Raw genomic sequence first — 15429 nt, 5'->3', positions numbered from 1 at the left:
TGATTAGCACAAAAACAAGTCACTCTTTGATCAAATATCAACAAGTATCGATTCTCATAACAATAAGCCACATATAAAATTGACATGTGTGTGTGTGTGTGTGTGTGTGTGTGTGTGTGTGTGTGTGTGTGTGTGTGTGTGTGTGTGTGTGTGTGTGCCCGCACAAACCTGGGCACCATACTCAATGAGTCGGCGGTAGGCCCAATGAGTATCGACCTACTGCCTCATCAAGTTGATGAGAATAGAATAGTCAAGTCTGAATCCAAAGAGATGTATCATATTAGAAAATCCATGAGACAATGTTAACAAAGAGGATTATACTCCGATCAGAGTTTTAAGGCTTTGTTATCCAATCGAGAACAGTATGGATGCCATTTATAGTCAGTCGTAGAAGTTTTCCATGCTTTACCCAGTTGCTATGGATAGTCCTGAAACGAACCAATCCAAGGGTAGTTTTTTTATAGGTAAAATGTTCCTGAAATCAAGAGAATCGAGAAAATTACACAAGGGTAAGTAATTTTGGATTCACCTGCAACCTAAAACATGAAGAGTCAAAGACTACAATAGCTATGAGCAAGAATCCGATCTTCAGACAAGGAAAGACCACCTAACACATGTCAACCTAACAAGGAATTATAGACAATGGGTCCATCAAAGCCTATAGACAAAAATTTTCAAAGCCAGCATCCTGAACCTACAACCTAAAACCAGAAGAGTCAAAGACATTCGATCTATAGACTAGGAAAGACCACCTAACACCTGTCAACCTAACAAGAAATTATTGACAGTGGACCCATCAAAGCCTGTAGACAAAAATCTCCAAAGCCAGTGTCCTCGTTTCTTGAATTTCTAGGAGAGCCTTGTGTTTAGGACGTGTGTGTTCATGTTTTAAGACTTATACTTTCACATAAAAGAACGTAACACTTCAAAAGAGAGCTGGCTTTGAACAAAGGACAATTATTACCCCAAAAACAACTCAGCCTTTGATTCATTTTTCTACATCATAGTAAGAATGAGGTATCATTCTACTGTTTTGTACATAAGATAGTCAAGAACAACTTATTCTAAAGTGAAAGAGGCTAGGTTCGACAGTGATGGACAGCAACTTATCCAAAAAGATCTTCAGTATGATAGAGTCCTCACCTGCATCTATATAAACAAGACAATAGATTTGTTAGCTTTAAATACGTATTACAGGTGTCAACAAACCTATCAGTTCTTATCCATGTCCTACTTAAAACCTTTTTAACTTATACCTACCATCTATGTAGTGCTAAATATCAGCAAGTATCCATTCTCAGAACGATAAGCCACATATTGAAGTGACATGTTTGTGTGTGTGTGTGTGTGTGTGTGTGTGTGTGTGTGTGTGTGTGTGTGTGTGTGTGTGTGTGTGTGTGTGTGTGTTTGTGTGTGTGTGTGTGTGTGTGTGTGTGTGTGTGTGTGTGTGTGTGTGTGTGTGTGTGTGCGCGCGTGCGCGCACGTCCGTCCTAACCCGGGTTCCATACTCAATGAGTCAACAATAGGCAAATTGAGTATGGGCCTACTGTCTCATCAAGTTTATGAGAATAGAATAGTCAAGTCTAAAGCCAAAGAGATGTATCATATTGAAAAATACATGAGTCTCATCAAAGCTATAAATGAAAATGTTAGCAGAGAGGATTATGCTTGAGTCGAAGTTTTAAGGCTTTTTTAGCCATTAGAGAATAGTATGGATGTCGTTCATGGTCAATCGTAGAATTTTTCCATGCTTTAAGCAATTTCTATGGATAATCCTGAAACAAACCGTCCATCCAAGGGTAGTTTGCTTATAGGTAAAGTGTTCCTGAAATCATAATAATCAAAATAATTACACGAGGATAAGTAATTTTGGATTAACGTGCATCCTAAAAGCAGCACAGTAGAAGACTACAAATGAGTAGAAATCTAATATGTAGACAAGGAAAGACCACCTAACACCTATCAACCTAACAAGAATTATAGACGGTGGGTCCATCAAAGCCTATAAACAAAAATCTCCAAATTTGGGGACCTGGTTTCTCAGCTTTCTGGGAAACCTTGTGTTTAGGACATGAGTGTTGTTGTTTTAAGACTTATATTTATACACAAAAGAACATAACAATTCAAAAGACATCTGGCTTTAAACAAAGAACAATGATTAGCACAAAAATAACTTAGCCTTTGATTTATTTTTATACATCATAATGAGAATGGGGTATCATTCTAGTGTTTTGTACATAAGATAGTCAAGAACAACTTATTTTGAAGTGAAAGAGGCCAGGTTCGACAGTGATGGACAGCAGCTTCGTAGCCAAAAAGATTCCAAGTAAAGATACAGTCCTCACCTGCATCCATATAAACTAGACAATAGATTTCTTAGCCTTGAATACATATTACACGTGTCAACAAACCTATCAGTTGCTATCCATGTCCTACTTAAAACCTTTTTAACTTATACCTACCAACCATGTAGTGTTAAATATCAATAAGTATCCATTCCAGGAACAGTAAGCCGCATATGAAAGTGATATGTGTGTGTGTGCACATGTGCACTTGCTTTAATGTGTGCACCATATTGAATGAGTTGGCAGTAGGCCCATTGAGTATAGGCCTATTGCCTCATCAAGCTAATGAGAATAGAATAGTCAAGTTTCAAGCCAAAGAGATGTATCATATCAAAAAATACATGAGTCTCATTTGAGCTATAAGTAACAATGTTAACAGAGAGGATTATACTCGAGTCGAAGTTTTAAGGCTTCGTTAGTGAGTAGAGAATAGTATGGATGTTCATAGTTAGTCGTAGAAGTTTTCCATGATTTAACCAGTTTCTATGGATTGTCCCGAAACGAACAATCCATCCGAGGGTAGTTCGTTTATCGGTAAAATAAGTCTAAAATTATAAGAATTGAAAAAATCATACGTGTAATTAATTTTGGATTAACTCGCAACTTAAAACCAATAGAGTGAAAGACTACAATAGATGTGAGCAGGAATCTGGTATGTAAACAAGGAAAGACCATCTAACACCTGTCAACCTAACAAGGAATTATTGATTGAGGGCCCATCAAAGCCTATAGAAAAAAATCTATAAAGCCAACGCCCGACGTTCTAGGAGAACCTTGTGTTTAGGACACGTGTGTTGTTGTTTTAAGACTTATACTTATACACGAAAGAACATAACACTTTAAACGACAGCTGGCTTTAGACAAAGGATAATGATAAGCACAAAAGCAACACATTCTTTGATTCATTTTTGTACATCGTGGGGAGAATGAGGTATCATTCTAGTGTTTTGTACATAAGATAGTCAAGAAAAAATTATTCTAAAGTGAAAGAGGCCAGCTTCGACAGTGATAAATAGCAGCTTAGTCAAAAAGATCTTAAGTAAAGATAGAGTCCCCCCACCTACATCCATATAACAAGACAACAGATTTGTTAGCCTTAACGTATTTACAAGTGTCAACAAACATATCAGTTGTTATCCATGTCCTACTTAAAACCTTTTTAATTTATACCTACCATCCAGGTAGTGTTAAATAGTAGCAAGTATCCATTCTCAAAAGAGTAAGCCACAGATGAAAATGGCATTTGTGTGTGTGTGTGTGTGTGTGTGTGTGTGTGTGTGTGTGTGTGTGTGTGTGTGTGTGTGTGTGTGTGTGTGTGTGAGAGAGAGAGAGAGAGAGAGAGAGAGAGAGATAGATAGATAGATAGATAGAGAGAGAGAGAGAGATGAAAATGTAGCTACAAATTACACCACTAGTCGAAATCCCGCCCTCAAATAGCCCTTCCTGAACATCTTGAGCATCTACTAGGGAGGAGTAATCCTAGACTATGTTATTACCTATTGTGATAGTTGATATGCTTGTTGATTACAATGGAAACACAAATATCCACTTTTTGATTCAACCAACTTTATCGACACACAAATATCCACTTTTGATTATTGTTTTCTATGTGGTGATGCTTTTATCTCAGAGAAATTTAGGACTTCACCCCCCTTAGTGATGTTGTAGTTGAGTTCTAGATATTATAGGCATATCACCCTGCTAGCCAACAATGAGCCCTATGCCAAATCTTGACATTAAAAACAATAAGACGAAGGGTCGATTAGTAGAGGATGACCAATTGACTGCTAACCCTCTAAGGCCATTGTAAAACTAGAGATTAATTCTCAAAAATGACATGATCCAAAAGACAATTCAAACCTAGCCTGAAAAAAGAGTTCCTTGCGAAAAAAGAAACAAAAATCCCTCAAGATCATGAGCCTGAAGTCAAATCTATTATAGCATAACTCTAGTTGCCCTATCTAGAACTAAAAATTGAAAGAGGAGGTAGCATCTCCATGTACTTGTCTCTATTGAAAATTGTCCGTTGAGATCTCATTCACATGTCACAATTCTACTAGCTCAAAGTTTGGATGCTTATGGATACAAATTTTCCAATTGGGTAGACTTTATTGACACACAGAGATCTAGCTTTTGGCACTTTCTTTGATGATTATCTTAACTCATGGAATTGAATAAACCCAAACACTAAAGCCTCTTCCCCAACTCAAACTAATGGAAAAGCAATCCACCAATAGAGACTCAAAAGCATTTGTATAGGTTTCTAGTCCATGTGTTAACATAAACCAACCCATATGTAGAGAAAAGCAGTGCATAAGCTCATTCATGTTGTGAGGTGCACCATCTTTTGCTCTCCATCTACATAAACATTTTGACATTTTCCTTCCCTTTATATGTGCATCTACTACATTTTCTACTCCCTTAGGTTGTTATGGATTTCACAACCCTCTGAGTCCCAAGTTCTTTAACAAGAGGAAAATCATTTATTGCGATGGCTCCTTGGAGTCTTCACTTCTTATCTCCCCATCCTTCCCTTGAGTTTTTTTTTTCTTCATTAATGCTAACATGATATGTACTTTTTGCTCCTCCAAGTTGATGACATTGACTACCCACTAGCAGTTTACTACTGCTATGTTAAGGTACTCGGTGCTCTTCTAACTATAATTGGAAGCTATTGTTTTGCATCAAGTTGGACTAGGTAGTCGAGGTACATGTCATTGGGACAATATGTTGTAATAGCCACTTATTGAAACAAGATAAAATTGTGAAAACTCCCCCCATGCATGAGCATCAAAGAGAAAAGAAATGCATTGTAGAAAATAATTTTGCAACATATGCACTCTCCAAGCTTCTTCCTCGGGTGGTTTTCGTCAAATCTCTTCTAACTCACTAGGACAATGAAATGAGAGTAAGAGCATGGGCCATTACCTAGTCAAGAATGTGGATCACAACTAGATCACAATGAACAATTACACATATTCAAAATCACGTTGATCGATTGTACAAAGAGAAGTTCATTCACAAGTAGCCAATCAAGAACCATTCATTAATGCAAAAAAAGGTAGCTCAAAAGGTGGAGGCACCAACCTAATTAGAAGAAGAAATTTGAGCACAATGGTGTCTACGCTCTACAAGCTCCAAGCTCACAAGCAAAACCCATATGAGTGTGATAACAGGGTACCACCTAGCCAAGAATATGGACTAAAGAGAAATCTCACAGACAATCATGCATAAACAAAAAATCCACATGCATGCATGTGAACACTTCTGTATACAATCCACAAGTCATATGTATAATACCCCAATTAATTGCTCCAAAAAAAGAGACATGAATTCAATCAACATTGGAAACACGCTTAATGATTAGTGTTTTGTACATAAGATAGTCAAGAACAACTTATTCTAAAGAGGCCAAGTTCGACAATGATGAATAGCATCTTAGTCAAAAAGATCCTAAGTAAAGATAGAGTCCCCCCACCTACATCCATAGAAACAAGACAACAAATTTGTTAGCCTTAAATACGTATTACAAGTGTCAATAAACCTATCAGTTGTTATCCATGTCCTACTTAAAACCTTTTTAACTTATACCTACCATCCATGTAGTGTTAAATATTAGCAAGTATCCATTCTCAAAAGAGTAAGCCACAAATGAAAATGGCATGTGTGTGTGTGTGTGTGTGTGTGTGTGTGTGTGTGTGTGTGTGTGTGTGTGTGTGTGTGTGTGAGAGAGAGAGAGAGAGAGAGAGAGATGAAAATGTAGCTGCAAATTACACCACTAGTCGAAATCCCGCCCTCAAATTAGCCCTTCCTGAACATCTTGAGCATCTACTAGGGAAGAGCAATCCTAGACTATGTTATTACCTATTGTGGTAGTTGATATGCTTGTTGATTACAATGGAAACACAAATATCCCCTTTTTTATTCAACCAACTTTATCGACACACAAATATCCACTTTTGCTTATTGTTTTCTATGTGGTGATGCTTTTATCTCAGCGAAATTTAGGACTTCACCCCCCTTAGGTGATGTTGTAGTTGAGTTCTAGATATTATAGGCATATGACCCGGCTAGAAAATAATGAGCCCTATAAAATCTTGACATTAAAAACAATAAGACGAAGGGTCGATTAGTAGAGGATGACCAATTAACTGCTAACCCTCTAAGGCCATTGTAAAACTAGAGATTAATTCTCAAAAATGACATGATCCAAAAGACAATTCAAACCTAGCGTGGAAAAGAGTTCCTGGCGAAAAAAGAAACAAAAACCCCTCAAGATCATGAGCCTAAAGTCAAATCTATCATAGCATAACTCTAGTTGCCCTATCTAGAACTAAAAATTGAAAGAGGAGGTAGCATCTCCATGAAGAAAATGTACTTGGCCCTATTGAAAATTGTCCCTTGAGATCTCATTCACATGTCACAGTTCTACTAGCTCAAAGTATGGATGCTTATGGATACAAATTTTCCAATTGGGTAGACTTTATTGACACACAGAGATCTAGCTTTTGGCACTTTCTTTGATGATTATCTTATCTCATGGAATTGAATAAAGCCAAACACTAAAGCCTCTTCCCCAACTCAAACTAATGGAAAAACAATCCACCAATAGAGACTTAAAAGCATTTGTATAGGTTTCTAGTCCACGTGTTAACATAAACCAACCCATATGTAGAGAAAAGCAGTGCATAAGCTCGTTCATGTTGTGAGGTGCACCATCTTGTGCTCTCCATCTACATAAACATTTTGACATTTTCCTTCCCTCTATATGTGCATCTACTACATTTTCTACTCCCTTAGGTTGGTATGGCTTTCACAACCCTCTTGAGTCCCAAGTTCCCCAACAAGAAGAAAATCCTTTATTGTGATTGCCTATCAAGGATGCCTTCTTCTTTTTCTTCTTAGGCTCCGTGGAGTCTTCACTTCTTATCTCCCCATCTTTCCCTCGAGTTTTTTTTTTCTTCATTGATGCTAACATGATATGTACTTTTTGTTGCTCCAAGTTGATGACATTGACTACTTACTAGCAGTTTACTACTGCTATGTTGAGGTACTTTGTGCTCTTCTAACTATAGTTGGAAGCTATTGTTTTGCATCAAGTTGGACTAGGTGGTCGAGGTACATGTCATTGGGACAATATGTTGTAATAGCCGCTTATTGAAACAATATAAAATTGTGAAATCTCCCCCCATGCATGAGCATCAAAGAGAAGAAATGCATTGTAAGAAATAATTTTGCAACATATGCACTCTCAAGGCTTCTTCCTCGGTGGTTTTTCGTCAAATCTCTTCTAACTCACTAGGACAACGAAATGAAAGTGAGCATGGGCCATGACCTAGTCAAGAATGTGGATCACAACCAGATCACAATGAACAATTACACACATTCAAAATCACGTTGATCGATTGTACAAAGAGAAGTTCATTCACAAGTAGCCAATCAAGAACCATTCATTAATGCAAAAAAAGGTAGCTCAAAAGGTGGCAGCACCAATCTAATTATAAGAAGAAATTTGAGCACAATGGTGTCTACGCTCTACAAGCTCCAAGCTCACAAGCAAAACCCATATGAGTGTGATAACAGGGTACCACCTAGCCAAGAATATGGACTAAAGAGACAAATCTCAGACAATGTGAACACTTCTGTATACAATCCACAAGTCATATGTATAATACCCCAATTAATTGCTCCAAAAAAAGAGACCCAAATTCAATCAACATTGGAAACACGCTTAATGTGCACATTTCTTTTTGGTATCTACTTTCTTGATAGCAAAGAGCACATCTTGCGAGAGTTCCTTTCCACTAAGGTCACGAACACCGTATAAAAATTATTTTTAAAAAAAGCTCAAGCAAACCACTGTTAGCCTCTCAAAGAATTGGGGCTTCATCGAATATGGGCAAGATGTATTGAATGTGTGAGGTGACTTTGCTTCCTTCAATACTTTACCTACTAGTGAATGTCTATGTTGCGGGTTCATGATGTCAATTTGAAGACATATTGGCCACTTCTATATAGGATATGACATGTTCTATATAGGATAGAGATATGCCAAATAGGTAACTACACGCACAAGCACTTGAAAGTACAGAATCCCCACATTCATGTCATATCAACCCCTTCAAATGCATAACCATCCTGCCTGAGAAAGACGCACAAATGCAAGCAAGCCGTGAATGTTATTCATTTACGTGTGTAAACACAAGGCAGGTGACCTCCATCAAACAAGTCCTAGTAGCAGCAATCTGAAGAAAATTTACAATAAGCAATGGTCGAGAATGCCCCCTGCCTTTGGCAGGCATTTGTGGAAAATGTCAGTACCTACATACTCATCAATACCTCCTTCCCTTGACACACTCGTGAATGCCTGTATACGTGGGAGCCAATTATATTTCAAAGCAAACACTGAAATGTTTTGTTTTTTTTAGAAGCCTGTCATTACTTGAGAGAGTCGAAACTTTAATTAATTAACTCTATACTCTGATGCACTACATCAAGGGCTTTGAAAAACCCCGTGTGTATGCTTCCATCCTTGAGAAACAGAAAAACCGCCATAGGCCTACTAAGAAAAATGCATCCTCAATGTACATCCTCAATGTACATTACAATGAACTTCACAACTCCACAGTTAGACAATCACTACTGATCAATGTGGTTAAAAGCTTACCTTGATTACATAATTTGACCAAGTTGAATTATGTAACTTAAGATACATACATATACCACCATTTACAGCAAATCAAAGAGCGAGATGTTTCTATGCCTTTCCAAATTTATTTCCTCCTATTGCATTTGTACGCAGTTTACCACTTCCCCTCAATTGGCACCTCAGACTGATAAATGAATTACAAGTTCATTGCAGAGAGATCTTAAATAAAAACCACAGCAGCTGCTCCAAGAAATCAAGCGTACAGATCCAACGAGCCATTTTGCTTCACTAGAGTTGAGGGGAGGATCGACCCCACCTCCTAATGACAACACACTTGTATCTAAATCATGCAACTCAAATCCCCCAATATTTTTTCCCTTCAATCAAATCAATAGGTGCCTAGAATGATGTTTTCTGGCCATCAGATGCGTGCAGAGTGGTCATATCATGTAAAAACCGTCAAAAGCACGATTTGACAGAACAAAGCAAATGCAGCTACTATCTGAAATGAATCAATAACACTCAGAGAGAAGCTTCCTTCGCATCAAAAAAATGAACTACCTTTTAACAAATGTTTTACTTAGAAACAACAGCTTCCAGAATCTCTTAAAAAATATAACTACAGAAGCATCCCCAAGCCAAGTCCTAATATTTTTCCCTACGAGATACAAATAAAAACCAATAAGCAAACCATGGACGGCTTCAGGACTCATGTACGGACACAATCAACTCTCCGCTATGGAAGCTGTTGTAATCTTTCACAACAATTACACAGAACAATACGGGCTTATTTAATGCGCTTTACAGTCAACTGACTCAAGAGAGAGTGATAACAGATACCTTCAATTGATGGCCTATTATCTAAGACGAGTGCAAAAAAAAACCCACTAGTATTCCTAGCAATCCGACAATCAGAACAAATAGGAAGGAGAATCCCAGAGGTGCTTTGACATGTGAATTCATGACGCCTTTCGCAGATCTTGTCATGAGAGAAGTCTGCAATATCACAAATATATGACTTAGTGACAGAAAGTGATTATAAACCTTAAGCGAACTACATAGATCCACCGTCAGTCAAATGGGTTAACCAGGGCCAAAGACATTAATAACATCCAAGCATGTGCCTAGATTCTATTTAGCTTTGAGGAGAGATTCGGGCATAATGCACAGAATCAGCCAAAAAAGACTACATTTAGGACACAGCATACACAACAGAATTGTGTACATAAACCATGGCGCTTCAATCAAGATCGATAAACAGGTTTAAGCTTAATAAAGAGAAACTAGGCATTCAATACCAGTTCATCTTGGAGCTGCTTATTTCTCTGTAGAGCCGTCTCTTTCTCATCCATCAACCTTGCAGCTAACGATTGTGCCTGTGAAATACATGTACCTTCAAAAGTCAGATAAGCCTCAACAAACAAACATGCCGATCATCTTAATTTGTTTCAAAAGGACAACTAAATAAAACAAAACAAAAGTTATGTGTTTGGACGAGCTCGCTGCTGCTGCCCGCAACCCCCTCACCATTTCCAAGCTCCCCAGCCCCGCTGTCCACTGCCTGCCCACTCCCCCTGCTCCCAGCCCCCTGCCCGCTGCCTGCTGCCCCCTGTTCTTGAGCCGAGCCGAGGTTCAAGAGTTACTCCAGGCCCGACTCCTCTCCGATGTGAGCAAGATCACCGATGTCCAGATCCTCAGGAGAGGGTATTATCAGATAGAGTTCGAGTCTCCAGAGATGACGGCCAAGGTGATATCAATGAGCCCGCTCAATATCCGAGCAGCTCAAGCTTACTTCAGACAATGGCATCATGGTTTCGACCCTACTATAGATGTGCTTGAGGAGGAGGTCGGCTTCCCTATTTCGGTCCGCTTCCCACGCTTGAGGAGAGAGTACCTCCCTCTACTTCCTAGGATTGGTTCCATGTTCGGGACAGTTCTGGAGTCACTGCGTACTGCAGCTTCAGTTGTGGCCAAGGCCGTAGGTTTACCTACTGTGCGGGTTCTTGTTCGAAACACGCACGCCCTCCCGAAGGTGATATTGTTGCCTCGAGTGAGTGGCGATTGGATCAGACAGTGTGGAGTATTCGGGTCTCCCGAACCAGTGCTTCATTTGTTGTGATCTCGACCCACAACGCATGCGCAGCCTCCCAAGGTTGAGCATGCCCAGCAAACAAGTACCGAGGACGCACAGGCTGGTACCTCGACAGAGGCCAGCGATCAGACAGCTAATGGTTGGTAGCAAGTGCCTGCTACCGCCGACAGGGGCAGGTTCGTCCCACTGCTCCCCCTGGTGGCCAACCTCCTGCAGCTCAGCAACACTGGGTTCCGACAAGGAACCGTTTCAACCCCCTTCAGCAAGACCCGCCTGAGGAGGCCCCGTCCACTTCAGTTCCTCCGCCTCCACCTCCTCCTCCCTTAGACGCTGCCGCTACGCCTCCCCCTCCTCCACCTCCACCTCCACACTCGCCTCCCGCCCCTCCTCTCTCCCCGGTGGGGCCCGCAGCCCCATCTCCCAACCCCTCCTTCACTCCTCAAACGCAAGGGACTGGACACGCATCTGCACCAAGGCGATCTCTTCGTAGTGCTTTCGCTACGAGCCGTGTGGCTCGGGAGGGACAGCCCCATCTAAGGCCACCTTTTTTGGTGCATACTTCTCCTTTTGCAACAGTCCCTAGAGGTTTGACTAGCGTTGACATTCGCGGACGTTGGGACTTCTTCAACTACAACTTCACACAGTTCTTGGGTGACTCATCTCCTGACCCGGAGGAGGCTTGCTTTCAAGTCCACGTCCTCTTTCTTGCAGCTCCAAGCATTGAGACTTTCTTTGGACATAGCGGTGGACTTCTCCTTCCCGCTATGCAGTAGCGGGAAGGAACCGTTTCAACCCCCTTCAGCAAGACCCGCCTGAGGAGGCCCCGTCCACTTCAGTTCCTCCGCCTCCACCTCCTCCTCCCTTAGACGCTGCCGCTACGCCTCCCCCTCCTCCACCTCCACCTCCACACTCGCCTCCCGCCCCTCCTCTCTCCCCGGTGGGGCCCGCAGCCCCATCTCCCAACCCCTCCTTCACTCCTCAAACGCAAGGGACTGGACACGCATCTGCACCAAGGCGATCTCTTCGTAGTGCTTTCGCTACGAGCCGTGTGGCTCGGGAGGGACAGCCCCATCTAAGGCCACCTTTTTTGGTGCATACTTCTCCTTTTGCAACAGTCCCTAGAGGTTTGACTAGCGTTGACATTCGCGGACGTTGGGACTTCTTCAACTACAACTTCACACAGTTCTTGGGTGACTCATCTCCTGACCCGGAGGAGGCTTGCTTTCAAGTCCACGTCCTCTTTCTTGCAGCTCCAAGCATTGAGACTTTCTTTGGACATAGCGGTGGACTTCTCCTTCCCGCTATGCAGTAGGGATCCTACAGGTTCATCTTGCAGCTCCAGCCATTGAGACTTTGGACACAGGGGTGGACTTCTCCTTCCCGCTATGCAGTAGGGATCGTACAGAGTGAACCCTGCACACAGTTCTTGACTGGCTCCAGATTCAGGCCACTCAGTTCTCACACCACACAGGGGACTTAGGGGTGACAAATCTAGTTCAGACACTTTGGCCCCTTGCCAAGTTCAGTGTGACGCCACCGGATGCAGCCGGTTGCAGGCACATTGTGGTACATCTGTTTGCTGACACTTAGAGCCCTCCTTGCTATGTATTTGTACATGAGGATTCTTGGACAAAGGATGTATTCCTACGGGCTGCACGCTCGGCTTGGGCCGGGATGGAACAGTCACTCCATACGTGCTTGTCTAGAGGTGTGGAGTATTCGGGTCTCCCAAACCAGTGCTTCTATCACGTGACATATCCAACCCTATGTGTTCGTGGACAAGCTACAGCATGATCAAGGTTCAGTCAGTTCAGTCAATCTAGATTAGAAATGATTTGGCACTTTTTGTGAGTCTATTCGTAGACCGTGCATGCCCAGTCACTTAGCATAGATGCATATCCTCTGGTTGCACACAGCATGATCATCAAAATTCTCATCAGAATCCATTAGAATCAGTTAGGGGATTTTTCCAGTGCATTTAGCCTATTTTCCCTATTTTTGGTATTTTCACTAATAATTTTCCAACAAAAGTAGGTAGGGCAATTTTGCCAAGTTAATATATAAGCAAACCCAAGATAGCACTTTCTGGCAAAAGAGGCAGCAAGAGCTCCCCGCGCAACAGGCGTCTTCTCAGCAGAACCCATCAAGAACCATCATCTCCCTTGGCGTTTTTGGTTTTCCCATCCTCGCCTACACTCAGACATGGCGTTTTCCGATTGCAGTCATCGCCAGCAATCCCCCATTGGCCTAGCGTTTTGCTAGCGTTTCCAGGAGCAGATCAGCATATCCATTTCAGCTTCACATGCTGCAGATGTACCAGCGTTTCCATCAGGCACAGATCAGCGTTTTTTACTAACGCTAGCAGACAAGTCAGCGCTGTTCTATTTTCAGCAATCCCTGCAGTAGAAAGTCAGCGTTTTCAGCATTAGACACGACAGCAGATTCAGCCCTAGTTGGTTGTATAGGATCCCTAAATTCAGCCCTCAAAAACGCAGCCAAAACAGTCATTTTCAGCCACCGAAACAGTCCCGAAATTCAGCAGCTTGAAGACCACAGATTTCAGCCCTAAAGTTGTCGTCGTCATCACCGTCGTCGTCACCGGCATAGTCCCAGATTGCATCAGTCCATTGCATCGTCATTGTACCACTTTGTGCAATCAATAAGTAGACCACTCTCGCCGACAAGAGTGGGGCCTTTGGAGGAGGGTTTTACGTCTCTGGTGTCGTATATCTCTTCTCTCTCTATATCTCAGTCTCATACACTCGCACGCACAGTGTCCATTCACTTTGTTTGTGATCATAGCACTTTCCATTAAGAACGGAAGGCTCTCCCTTCCATAAGAACTAAAAGGAACCTTGAGCACAGTTAGGAGCACTCATCTTGAGCAAATCGCAAACAATCATTCCGTTGCACCTAACATTGGTATCTGAGCTTGGCAATGTTCTGTATCACTCAAGGAAAGAACCACAAGAATTTTTTTTGCTTGTTGCGGCCGCACGAACCCAAGTTCGCTTGGGCGTGTCGATTCCTAATCGTGTTTTGTTGAAGAGTGACAGGATTCCCAAGAAAGAAGGGCTTGTCCAGCCTCCCCTTGTGTCTCTTTTCATTCATTGAGAGCGGACCGTGCACTTAGCGGCCGGCCAATCGACGTGAGGTGGGAAAAAGCAACCTTGGTGTGAGCGCAAGGCCGCCAAGGGGTGCACCCGCGGAAAAGAGTAGAACTCGGGTGAAGAGAAAATCCTTCTCAAACGCGATTTGCAAGCGAAAGAAAACCTCAAGAACCTCAAGATCCCTAAGAACCCAAGTTCCTCGTGAACTTAAGAACCCAAGACCCACAAGAACCCACGACTTCAGAATGGTCATCACTCGAAGCGGAATGGATACTTCGCTTACAGGTGATGAGCATGAGAGAGGCGAAGAAGAATTTTCCCCACCAGGAGGTTTTTCCGACCCTCCCCCTTCACCATCTACGACAAGGATTGCGCTAACTCCTATGGAGGAGTTGGACCAAGAAAGAAAAGCAGAAATAGAGCGTGAACACAAAGAAAGAATGGCAGCCATAGAGCGTAACTACACAGAAAGAATGGCAGCCATAGATCGCAAGAACAAAGCAATAAGGCAAGAGATGTTGCGACTCTTTTCTCGAATGCAGGCACAGATGCAACAAGATTGGGAAAAGGAGACTCTCTCAGTCTCTTCTTCTCCAAAGCATGACACATAGGACTTGCATGATTATGAGAAGCATGATGATTTGAATGATAATGATTTGCATGATGGTTTGGATGGCAATGACAAGCATGATGATTTGCATGATCAAGGTGCGATTTCTCACAAGCATGATGAGTTGCATGAAGATGATGTGATTGTTCACAAGGAGGATGTGTTAGTGGATGCTTTTTCTAGCGAAGCTAACCTCCTGATCAATCACGAAGAACCGATCTTGGCTTTCGAGTCGAGGTCCAAAGAACCCCCACAAGACGATTCGATAATTCAGGAAGAAGCGATCTTGGCTCTCAAGCCTAGGTCCAAAGAACCCTCACAGGAAGTATTATGTGTTCGCATGATTGATACGCACGCATTGTTCGAATGTTTCATTCGTGATCGTTTCCTGTATTTTAGTTAGCATCGTTATGTGATCCCTTTTCCTAGGCATGACATATTGTATGTTGAGCACGTTTTTCTCATGGATGAGCACGAATGTATGCGGATTTTTCGTGAAAAGCTGAAAAGTTTGTATGTAAGGAAATCACATTCCATGTCTCTTCCTTGGCATGACACAGTTTCGGAACGAACACATGAAAGTATGAGCACTAAGAATGGGCATTTCCGTTGTGAATTGCCAC

At 41.9% G+C, this 15429-nt stretch overlaps 1 protein-coding gene across 1 annotated transcript in view; it reads right to left on the bottom strand.

Moving 5' to 3' along the window:
- Positions 1–9532: 9532 nt before the first annotated feature.
- Positions 9533–15429, bottom strand: part of LOC147431743 (vesicle-associated protein 1-2-like) — a 52185-nt gene continuing 46288 nt past the window's right edge. The window contains exons 11-12 of the mRNA XM_086494247.1: positions 10293–10370; positions 9533–9990 (exon numbers count right to left, since the gene is read on the bottom strand). Of these exons, the coding sequence (XP_086350373.1) occupies positions 9856–9990; positions 10293–10370 (213 nt within the window). The 3' untranslated portion in view covers positions 9533–9855. The remainder of the gene's footprint in view (positions 9991–10292; positions 10371–15429) is intronic.

This window comes from Adiantum capillus-veneris, chromosome 21 (genome assembly GCF_014529385.1).
Source record: "Adiantum capillus-veneris isolate H3 chromosome 21, ASM1452938v2, whole genome shotgun sequence".
Classification (NCBI taxonomy): Eukaryota; Viridiplantae; Streptophyta; class Polypodiopsida; order Polypodiales; family Pteridaceae; genus Adiantum; species Adiantum capillus-veneris.
The sequence above is the reverse complement of the archived record's forward strand: the minus strand, read 5'-3'. Positions and strand labels throughout refer to the sequence as shown.